The following is an 11,970-nucleotide window of genomic DNA, read 5'->3' as shown; positions in this document are numbered from 1 at the left end:
TGAGTTGATGTTGCCGTTGCTGAATGTGTGATATGATTAGGGTGATGAAATGTGTTAATTTACTTAGCATTACATGATATTTTATAATGCTCATTATATCGATTGAGGAACTCACCCTTACAACTATGTTTCAGGTAACGAGCAGTGATTGAGTAGAAGCTAGTGCTTGGAGTCTAGTGTAGTTCCTTAGTGGGTCATGCTCTGGTAGATGTAACATCGGGACGGAATGTTTTACTTTGTTTTCATCTTGGTTGTTGAACAACTTTACATGTAATGTGTTACATGGTTTGCATGATTGATTAGATCTCATATCCGCTGCGGATTGTGCAATATTTTATTTTGATTATTAAATGAGCATGACCAGATATTTTGGTGAATGGTGTGAAGTGTCAAGTGTGACACCCTTAAATTGCATATCTACTCTGATTTATATTTTGTTGTTATAATTAATTATTGGGGTATTTTAGAAGGGTGTTACAGAAAACATGCACAATGTTAAATGCAATCAATGATGATTTAGCATTGGGATGCCAAATTGGCCTTAATCTCTCACACATGTCAGAAACGTGAAGAGCCTTTCGACTGATGGGAAACCTAAGAAACACTCTTAATTACCCATAGTCTTTAAACTTCTATAAAAAGGGTTCAACTCTAACCCTTATGGTTTTTTGCACATTTCCGTCTCCGGATTTCTTTAAAGTTTCCTATGAATCCCCCAAGAGCCCTTCAATTTTCTCAAGTTCAAGTTCTTAGTTTCCTCATTTTCATGTACATATATGTTAACCTTTCTTATCCCTTTTCTCGTTTATGGTAATAATTAGGGATTTAGACGAGAGTGGAAACCTAGTGAAGCCTTTAAGCTGCAATGAGCGTATAACCATGTTGATTTAATGCATAGAAATGGAAAATATCTTAATAGTTGATGGACTACAAATTAATGAAGCTGGGCATGTTCGGTAGTTGTGAGGGTTCCACTAGCTCTAATAGAGATGGCAACGATAGTGACTACTTTTCCTCTTATATATTCTCAAGAAATAAAAAGATGACGGTTGCCTATAACCTTTAGCATAAATACGTCAAGGATTTTGATTCCTATTATAAAAATGAGGAAATGATAGCCTTCTTTCAACATCATGTCAACCTTTCCTCTTCAGGTGATAATGTAGAAGTCCTCTTGGAGGCATGTTCTACGACAGAGAAAGCCAATGTGGCTGCTTTAGATGATCCCCCCAACCATTACTTTTACCTTCACCTTCTTATTGTTCGTGGCCTAGGGGTTCTAGTCCCCCTTTCCCTATTTGAGGAAGAGGTTATAAAGGTGATCAAAATTTCTACGTCCCAAATCTTGTCCAATGGTTGGAGCAACTTTTGGGTGTTTGAGATCATATGTTGGTGACTGAAGGTTCATCCTACCATAGGAATGTTCTTCTTCTTCTATGGCACCAAGGCAGGCATTAAAGGGGTTTGGTGACCTTATGCATCTTTCTTGGGCGAGCCTTGTTCAAACAACATCCCATTCACTACAAAATTTGGAAAGGCAAGTTTTGAGGGTGGGAAGGCGAAATGACTCCTATATGGTCACTACTGAAGTAGATTGCACCCATTGCTTTCCTATAGCCTAAACATACAATCCAATTGCAATCACTAGGTATGACTTCGACTACCTTCACCTAATGAAATGAAGGTAGTTAAGCTTTTGGATGAATTTGAGGTCTTGAGTTCCCGTACCTTGATCATCTTGGACCAAGGGGGTGATAGTGAAATGAACAAATATATAAGTAAGGTAGATATCATAATGGACTTTATTTGGGATCTTTTTTGTTGATCGAATTTCTTATATTTGTCCTCTCTCTTCTTTGCAAATAAAATTTCAAAAATTTCTTTGGCAGAAAGGAAGGAGTGTATGGCCATAAGAAAGGCCAAGCGCCCAAGAATAAACAACCCTCAGAGTCGCCAAGATGACTTGATAACAAAAGGGACCAAGAGGCAAGCTAAGGGCGACGTTCTCATAAAATCTAGAAACAAGATGTGGGTTCCTCAATTGCTCTTGAGGATAAGGTGATTCGGATCCCTGAAGCAAATGGGGTTGGTGAGCATTCATCACCCGCAAAGAATGGTTTGCCTCCCCAATCCTCCACGTAGAATGATCCCACATTTAAAGCCATAGAATTCACTTGCGGCCGCTTTCTTTTTAATGAAGATTTAGCAAGCAACTATAAGGACATCAACAACAAGATGCCTTATATATTATCTGAACTAAAGGAGAACCACTTACTGATGGAGCACTCTGATCGAGAGAAGCACATCCAGATTATGAATGAGCTAAAGTCGAAGCTCGCGGAATCCCAAGTAAATCTGGCCATAGGTCAAGCAATAGTGAAGACTTTAAAGAAGGAGAAGGAAATCTTAACAACCAAGCTTAAGGAGGTGGAATCAAAAGCTTAGATTTTCTATACTTTAGAGAAAAAACAAAAAGAAACCCTTAAATACACACTTTACCCAAAGGATAAAAAGGATAAAATAAGGGAGGAGTTGTTTGGATTTAAGGATAAGCTAGTGGACACCTATGACTCTTACTTTAAAAGGGTGAAAGAGCATGCCACCTTCCTTTATCCTGAGTTAGATTTGAGGCAAATGGGATTTTTCAAGGTGGTATATGACAATTAATTGGTGAAGGAATATGAAGATCCCTCTTGTAAGAAGACAATTGCCTTTCCTAATAAGGGCGTCGAGGTCGAGCCTGATGGCGAAAAAGTGGTGGAGGAAACTCCTAATTGAGACAATGTTTCCTAAGAGATCACCTTATGGGGAAAGTCAAGCTCCGATGGCGGGACAATGAATTTTGAGCTTTGCTTTTTCCCTTAGTGGCTTGTTCTATGATTATGCCATGAGGGGGATTTTTGTGTAATGATGAATATTGTCCTTAAGAGCCTTTTTTTTTTTAATTTTCCTCCCTCAGGGATTCATTAAATGGTGGGTTTGTATGATCTTGTTTATTTTTGGTGCGATTTATCTTAGAACAATTTTTTTACAGGTCTTAGTTGAGTTGTGTCTTGTAGGAATATAATTCATGCACAAGGATCTAGCATATGTAATTGTCTATATAGGTGGCAAATACTCCTTTACGAGGATCCAACATGTGAGATCTCCTCAAAAGGCGGCAAGGATTCCTCTATGAGGATCCAACATGTGTAATCGCCTCAAAGAGAGACAATGATTCCTCCACGTGGATCCAATGTATATGATCACCACTATGGGTGATTTAAATAAGGTTTCCTTTCACTCTTTAGTTCCTGCAAAACAGAACAACCATAATTCCAAATTTATATGATAACATGATGCGCCTCATTAAAAACCCTTTCAACTTATTATCAACGCATGGAAAAAGATGACTCCCCACAAAATAAAGAATGTCATAAATTTAATCATACAAGCGACAAAGATGCCATCTCGCATTACACAAACTAAACGAATAAGTTAAACTAAACATGGCTTAATGCCTGAAATAGTTAAAGGTTTATGACAAGTATCTTCTTTTGCCACCTTTTTACTCTCCCATGGTAAGGTGGAAAGGTCTTCATTCTAAGGAGTTACCTTTAGCGGTTTGATCTCTAATTTCATGTTTATACGTTCACTCCTTAGGTAACTACTTTCTGGGTATGGGCCACGACCATTATCTTTTTCAGGTCCATGCTCTTTACATAACATTTTCTGACGATATCTTGATTCCCCTGTATAACCCTTACCCACCCATCTAGGTGTGAATATTTTATGCATAAATACAACGTATACAGGGAGGCCATGAGTTGGTTGAAAGTAGGTTGTCATATAATCATGTTACACGGGGAAGGTGCATCTATGACCAGATATCTTACCTTGATTAACTTGGAGTTATCCTCTGCTCCAAATGTGGTATTTAGGATAATATAACCCTTTACATGCATTTTATCGCCTGAGAATCCTACCAATGATCCTTGGAAGGATTTTAGGTCATCCAGATCCAGGTAGAGTATTTAAAAGTGTTCCTATAAAGGATGCATGCAAAGCTTCCTTGATAAATCATCACTATCTCAATCTCTCAATCGTCATATCGTACAATTGTGAACATGGGGTCGTTGTCATGTAGGTGGATGCATACCTTATCCCTATCAGAAAAGGTAATCTTAGAGTATAAGGCTCCTATCTCGCCCAAATCAGAGCTAGTGAAAGAGCTGAATCTATTGGTGTTTGGGTGACATCGTCCTTGATATATTTCTTCAAATGTCATTATTGGATAAGGTGATTTATCTCCTTCCTGAGTTGATAAAAGTCTTCAGTGTGGCCCCCATTAACCTTGTGAATTTTGCACCATTTGTTGGGCTCAGGTCTGGTGGCAGTGGAATGTCATGCGTGTGGAGGACTTCATGCCATATATGTTCATATTGAGTTTTTAAGGTCTTCCTACGGATAACTTCCTACGCCGCCTTTTGTGAGACTTTTACAAATATTCCAATAAAGTTTACATTTGCAAATAATGGATAGAAAGAAATAAAACATAATACAATTCATTTTGTCATATTTCATCAAATCCTTTAATTTTTATTCATCAAATTTGATGTCGTATGCAATTGAATGAATTAAATAATTATATTTTATTATATATCAAAATTATAAAAAAATCTAAATAATAAAAGTTAGTCTCTTACTTAGGGGTGTAATCGGTTCGGTTTGGATCGATTTTTGATTAAAAAAAAAGGTTCGAACCGATGATGTCTTCATCGATTTGATTTGTTTTGGTTTTTAACATTTTTCAAAAATGGGCCCGAACCAAACTAACCGGTTTGGTTCAATTTGGTTTGGTTTGGTTGATCGAATTTCGATGTTTTTTCTCAAATATTTTATTCATCCGTGTATTCTCCACTATTGTGTCTTTTGGTGTATTTTATGCTATTATTTTTTAAAATAATACATTCATGTAATTTTTTTCATGCTCTATTTTTTCGAACAAATTACAAGTTTTTCTTAATCCATACGAAATAATGACATGAATTCCATTGCATCATGAAATAAATTCATTATCATAAAAGTTGACATTTGTCATCAGAAGGTTAAGAATGATTTGAAATCTTAGTAAATAGAATACAACAAAACACACATCAATTAACATGTTTCACACCTCAAACACGCATCAAAATTATTTTGTAGCAAGACTAGAAGAAATTTTGTTGAAAAAGAAGAAACAAAAAAGGTAAAAAAATAAAAATTAACTAAGAGAACATAAACATGAAAAATTCGACTATAAATTATTCGAACGAAGATAGAGAGAAAAACACCTGAGGAGGCAAGGAGGGCAATGGTTCAGTGAAAGAAAGTTTGACTTATAATTTCTAGATTCTATATTTTGGAGTTTGTATCTAGACGTATGTTTTGCTGGAAGGTAAGAAGTGTAAACAAAAATGGAGAATTATTGAATTCATCGATTTGATAGTTCATAAAACCAAAAATTGAGAATCGAATCAAACCACATCAGTTTTCATTGATTCGATTTAATTTTAGAACCGAACCAAAAACAAATAATTTTATTTCATTTTAATTTAGTTTAGATTGTCAATTTAATTAATTTTTTTTATCCGTTTACACCCTAACTCTTATTCAGCACTCCATTCCAATGTATTTCATTCCGCTCAAAACATACAAGTAGTCTTACAAACTAAAAAAATTAATATATATGCATCGTCATTTATGGAAAAAAATAATATTTGAATATTATCTGGGCCGCTAGATATTAATCAGACGGTTAGAGTTGTCCTCCTTGTTTAAAAACGTGCAGTTAACTAACCGCGGTAAATATAGGTTTCGCTTTAATACCGTCTAAGCCCTAGCGTTGTTAAACACATTCCTGCAAAGTTTGCACTCACAAACTTATAACACCATCCGATTTGAAAAACACAAATTCCAATAAACAACCACACCGTGATTCATGAAACCCCTCCCCAGAACTCGACCGTCTCCGTCCACCGGAGCCGAAGACGGCTGGTCCGAGGAGGCCACATTCACACTCATCGATGCCTGGGGCAAACTTTACAAGACGGTTAACCCTAAAAACTTCCGTCAGTATCACTGGAAGGAGGTTGCAAAAGCCGTTAACGACAGTCACGGCTTCGTCAGAAAAGCGCGCCGCACTTACGATCAGTGCAAAAGCCGCATCAACGCGCTCAAGAAGAAGTACGCTACCGAGAGAGCTAGGATTTCTGATTCCAGCGATTACGACGACGCATGGCCGTTTTTCGACAAGATCAATTCCATCATTGGGGATCTTTTTCCGGCGAAGAAGCTATCGCTATTGCCGCCGTTTGTCACTCCCGTTAAGGCTTCGGCATGGGCGCTCGCTCCGGTTGGTCGTCGATCTCGCACACGACCTGCGCCGGCGATAACATCGGCTTCGGAGAGCTTGGATGAATCGCGTTTTAACCGGAATTTAGCTGCCTTTGCTGCAGCGGCAGCAGCTGCAGCTGCGGAAGAAGAGATTGATGAATCTAATTCCGATAATTCAGATTCAGATGAGTGGGAGTTGAGCAATGAGAGCAAGAAGAGGAAGAAGGGAAGAAATGCTATGGAATTAGGACACAGAGAGGTTGCAAGTGCTGCAGAGAAGTTTAGTGAGATACATGGGAGAGTGGACGCATCAAAGCAGAGAAAAAATGTGGCTTTGGAGGAACAGAACATGCAATTTTCAAAGGATTCTCAAAGGATGCAGCTTCGTAAAACCAATCACTCAAAGTAAGCCTATTATCTTTCTTTGTTTTCTTTTTTGATTACTGCATTTGTTACTGTTTAATTATTATTATGTTGATTTTGTTTTGTTGTCTTGTTTAGTGTTACTGTTGGGTTGATGTAGAATTGTAGATTGTTTAGAAAGAGGAGAGAAGTTTAATAGTTCTGGTTGAAGTGGGAATTTTTGACTATCTTATTTGGTGTATAAGATATGTGGTAGAAAAGAAGAGTGTGTGATTCAAGATATGGAATATGGTTAGCTTATGTTAAGAATTTACTTCAAAGAATAACTATTAGCTAAATTGATGAAAAACCGGGAATCAGAAATAACAACTCCATTGAATGATATGCTCATGCTCTAATGATCACATGTTGAAGATAAAGGAGTTTGAAAATTTGAATGAGTACTCCAAAGGTGGGATATCGAGCTACAAAATGAGCGAGGGTGATGGTTATTCCAGTTGTGACAATGTTCAAATGATTTTTTGTTAATATAGATGATGCAAAGAATATTATATGGCATGTAGACGAGATGAAATGTGATTCATCACGTGACTAGTTCTTTGTAATGGAAGAAAGTTGATGACCTGTTTCTTAATTTCGGAAATGATCCGAGAAAGATAGGCTTGGACTTGCAACAAATAAAATGGATTGATATGGTAACTTACTAGTAACTATAGTTCATGGTATTTTTCTTCTAGTTATCTACAAACTACCTACTTGCACAAATGCATTATATTATGCTGTATATGATGATTTCGGGCATAAGGCAGCCAACAAATGACATAAGTATTTATCTAAGTCTCTTGATTGAAGAATGTGTATGATGGGTATTCCTTTGATTATTTAACACTTTTTATATTCATAAAAGAGAGATACGAGAGAATGTTCAAACTTGACCATCTTAGAAAATTAAACTGTAATTTTTACTTTAATTACTTGTATGTGATGGTTTCATTTCAATAATTAAGTATATATGTGATAGTTTTATTTGAATAATATTTACATTGATTGCTTACATTGGTTTTTATCCACATTAGTTTATCTTAATAATTTTTAGCTTGATTGCTTATAGTTAATGGTATCCATATGTGATAGTTTATCGATTGTCTCATTTTATATATCCATTATTTAGAGGAGCTATTGACTATTATTAGTTTTTGTTTAAACAGACACATGGATGATCTCTCAGCTCATTCTCAAAGTGGGTTAGATACTCAGTCTACCAACAGAAAGCGTAAACGTGGTCCCACACAAATGAAAAAGTTAGCAGTTATTGATGGACAAAGGATACCGATTGAATTTGATCAATTAACTGGTAAACCGTCAGGGGAAAACAAGACAAAATTCAAGAGTTATTTGGGTTTCCTTAGTCGAAGCAAAATCAGTATTTTGCCGAATGAATGGGATTCTGTAGATGAGGACGTGAAGGATGAAATTTGGACAACCATCTTGGTAATTGTAATTATGTTTGAAAATGTTGTATTTAACTATCTTATCATCAGTCACTAAATTCTCCATTTTGTCGTGCAATGTAGCAAGTATGGGATGTTCCTAATTCTGGGTTCTTACGAAAGAAATTGATGTCATATGTGGGTGAGCGTTGGAGGGGATTCAAGACTCATTTGACTTCCAAATATGTACATGGAGATCATAGTGATAAATCTCCTCTTGAGGTCTATAGTTTTCTCAATGAAGAAATATGGGAGGCATTTGTTGAAATGCGATTAGATCCTTCCTTTCAGGTTAGTTGAGTTTATAATTTAGTTGGTCACCAAATAAATTTTTAGTGTTATATTTAATTCGCGTGTTTGCTTAATAGGAGAAAAGAAAGAAAGCGCAAATCAGTTCGGCTCTAAACAAACACCCTCACAGATTGTCTCGTGGGGGATACGAGTTGCTCCAGGAGAAGATAATGCAAGAGAAATTAAAACAAAAATACGAATCATTGGGAGATACAGTAGCTGCACCTCCATCTCCACCAACACGCCATGAACAATGGAAGAAAGCTCGACAAAATGCATCAGGAGATTTCATAACAGAGGACACACGCATTATTGCCGAGAAAATTGTAAGCTAATATCCAACTCTAATTTTGTAGTTATGCAACTAACTCACAATTGTCGAGAATAATTTTTAAATTTTATGGTGTAGGATTCTCTTGTTGAAAAAACATCTCAAGGAGCTTTTATTCCACAAGGACGTAAAGATATTTTGGCAGAAGCCATTGGCCGACCTGAGCACTCTGGTGGTGTTCGTGGTGTTGGTCGTGGTATCGGTATTCGACAATACTTTGGACCACCTTCACATGAAGCCTCCATTCTACCTGTTTTTAGTAGCGAACAACTAGAGACCATAAAAGTGGAGCTTACTCAACAAATTAGAGAGCAGTTGATGCAGGATTTGTCATCTATGGGTTTCTCTAAGAATTTCCCAGCTTCTTCTCCTAATACCACTGTGCCTGCGAGCCCGAAGGGTAATCACTCCATTGAGCCGCCTATACCAGAGGAGGATGAAATCCCAAAACAATGTGAACTGTATGTTGATAATTTAATTCATGCCGTGGCCTTTGGTAATGTTTACAAGTTAGGGCCCACCATACATAATCAACTGCTAGAAAATGATATGGTGAGGGTGGTGGTTAACGAGGTCCTAGATGCAAATGCTCCAGTGCCTATGCCCACAGATGAAGTGGAAACGGTTGGGCATGCTCTTAACAATTTCATTCAGTGGCCGAAAAGACTTGTGCAAATTATATCGGATAAGGTATTCGTTACATTTTTCTTGCACTATAGACACCTCAAACCTCTTAAATAAGTTACCTAATGTTTAGTCCTAATTATTTAGAATGCTGATGGATCTGCGGAAGAGGACCTTTCAGCCAAAAGGTTGGACCCTCAACTAGATTCCGTTCAACAATTGGTTTTAAAGGCAATGTGTATGTCAGAATCTATAAAGCTCGAATTGGAACACGATAGGATGAAGTTTCTCTGGCTCTCACAGAGAGATATTATGGAGTTGTGTATGGGTAAACAAGAGTTATCCATAACTATACTACGATTGTGGTTAACGTAAGTATATTTTTTTTTCATAAGTTTATTTAACTAATTAATGTTTATTTATAATTAATATTACTTCAAAATTTTAGGTATTTGAGTCGCCCTTCTATTAATGTGGGTAAGAATGAGTTGTATGGATTTATTGATCCATGTTTTATTCAAAGTCCACATGATCCAACTAAAGCTGAAACCTACATACAGAATAAGTTATACGTTGATAAAAAAGAGTGTTACCTAGCTCCTTATCACAACAAGTAAGTAAATGTTGATTCTTGTTCATGGCTTATAATTGAGAGAATTGTATTCAACCCCTATCTATAACGATTTGTTGTTCAATGTAGTCGTCATTGGCAATTGCTCGTTATTTGTCCTAGGAAGAATCATGTAGTATTCCTATGTTCAAAGGAAAGAAAGCCAGATAACAATATTATTCACACTATAGATTCGTAAGTGTTAATTTTTTTTATTATACATGGACTTTGCGATATGTTTTATAACACAAATATATAACTTTAATTAATCATTTATCATCTTAGTGCTTTGGATGGATATCATAAGCTGCAAGGTGTTCAAAAGAAGAAGCCAACATGGAATGTCCCGGTTGTAAGTTGTCAAAATTTCACTTATAACTTGTGAAGTTACTTAATGTATATAAATTTTAATTAATAAATTGACCTTTGATATTCAAATTTAGTGTCAAAGACAGTCTGGTAATTATGAAAGCGGCTACTATATTATGATACATATGTTGAACATTGTATCTGAAGGTATTATTGATCCATGGAAGAAGAAGGTAATATAGTTTTTTAACAAGTTACATTACTATTTAGTTGTAGTTTTTAGTGTTGATGTGCTAATCTTATGTTCTTTCAACATTCATTCAGGTATTTGGAAATTCGGAACCATTCCATGAGGATGAACTTATGAATGTTCGACAACATTTTTCTAGTTTTATTCTTGAGTATATTCTATAAATTTAAATAAAATGTATGATAGTGTATCTCTTCATTATGTTAATTAACAGTGGAGTATGCTTTTGTTGGAACCTTTTTTATCTGCCTGTAAATCTTCAATTGATAGTATATTTTTAACCTGTTGTTTTGAGTTGATAGTATATTGTTGGCATCTGTCAATTGATACACAACGATTTTTTTTTACTGTAATTCTATTTTATTTATTTTTTGAGTTGTGTATCATACAATCAAAAAACAAGAAAAGGCCTTTGACAGCACTTTTATCATACAATTTTGTGTGTGGAGAAGAATGTATTACAACCATTTTTAAGATAGAAATTGTGTAATCTATCCTTCAAGATGGGATGATAGTTCTATATGGATTGAAACTTTATACATACACAAAATCTGTTAGGTGGTTTATAGGTTAAAACAATTCAATTTGAATTTGTTAGTTGAATTTAGTCAAAAGTTATTTGAAAATTTTTCTTCTTACCTCGGAAGCATATTTTTAGACTTTTTTTATTTATAAAATGAGAGTGTGACTTATTTATATATAAATTTGGTGTATTTGAGGTGCGTTCAAGTATATTTTTCGAATTCAGAGAGACATTTTCAGATTTTTATATGATGCTTTTCTACTACTTAGAATGGAAAAAGTTACCTATTCATAGATTGTGGTTTCATGACGGGAGGCACACAATTTGTTTAAGTTTTGAGCTTTGATATGTGTTTGGATTTTAGGGAGAAAAACATTTTATTGCTTAACATTTTCCTTAGTTGTTCCTTTTAGCTTTTTTTTTGTCAGGCCTAACATTCTTTCGATTTGGAATTCAGATTTATAAGTTGATGACAAACTACTAGAGAAGATGATGTTTGGTTGACCTCAGCATAAAGAAATCTGAAAATATATATGCAAATACTTTGACGCCAAAGTTAGTCAATATTGTGAGGTTTTCAGGGTTAAGAGGCGTGTACCTTGAAAAATGGTAATGTTAAGCTTATATAATCTTTGAAGTTGTGGAATGAGTTTGGATTAACTAAATAACCTAAATTGGAACATGTCAGATGCCTTGAGATCCCTCCTTCTATTGATACGACAATCCCTGTTATTTCGTGGAGCATTTGGACATTCCACTCTTCAGATTGACCCATTTGTTTGGCATTTATCATATATGTGTTGATCCCAACCGAAACAAGAGCCC

General features: G+C 35.6%; 1 protein-coding gene across 1 annotated transcript; it reads left to right on the top strand.

Annotated features, from left to right (window-relative positions):
* The first annotated feature begins 5,857 nt into the window (after positions 1-5,857).
* On the top strand, positions 5,858-10,926 carry LOC127086991 (uncharacterized). Its single transcript, XM_051027818.1, has 11 exons — positions 5,858-6,759; positions 7,926-8,208; positions 8,292-8,498; positions 8,576-8,824; positions 8,908-9,519; positions 9,601-9,824; positions 9,902-10,066; positions 10,154-10,258; positions 10,349-10,415; positions 10,507-10,605; positions 10,697-10,926. Exons 1-11 carry the CDS (start codon positions 5,960-5,962, stop codon positions 10,784-10,786), a joined length of 2,901 nt encoding a protein of 966 aa, XP_050883775.1. The 5' UTR covers positions 5,858-5,959; the 3' UTR covers positions 10,787-10,926.
* Positions 10,927-11,970: the final 1,044 nt, after the last annotated feature.

This window comes from Lathyrus oleraceus, chromosome 5 (genome assembly GCF_024323335.1).
Source record: "Lathyrus oleraceus cultivar Zhongwan6 chromosome 5, CAAS_Psat_ZW6_1.0, whole genome shotgun sequence".
Taxonomy (NCBI): domain Eukaryota; kingdom Viridiplantae; phylum Streptophyta; class Magnoliopsida; order Fabales; family Fabaceae; genus Lathyrus; species Lathyrus oleraceus.
The sequence above is the reverse complement of the archived record's forward strand: the minus strand, read 5'-3'. Positions and strand labels throughout refer to the sequence as shown.

Excerpts from the sequence above, each read along its gene's own strand:
- LOC127086991 (XM_051027818.1), top strand. The coding sequence starts at position 5,960 with ATGAAACCCCTCCCCAGAACTCGACCGTCTCCGTCCACCGGAGCCGAA. Across the intron at positions 8,499-8,575 it reads GATTAGATCCTTCCTTTCAG|GAGAAAAGAAAGAAAGCGCA; the intron begins GTTAGTTGAGTT and ends TTTGCTTAATAG. Across the intron at positions 8,825-8,907 it reads GCATTATTGCCGAGAAAATT|GATTCTCTTGTTGAAAAAAC; the intron begins GTAAGCTAATAT and ends TTTATGGTGTAG.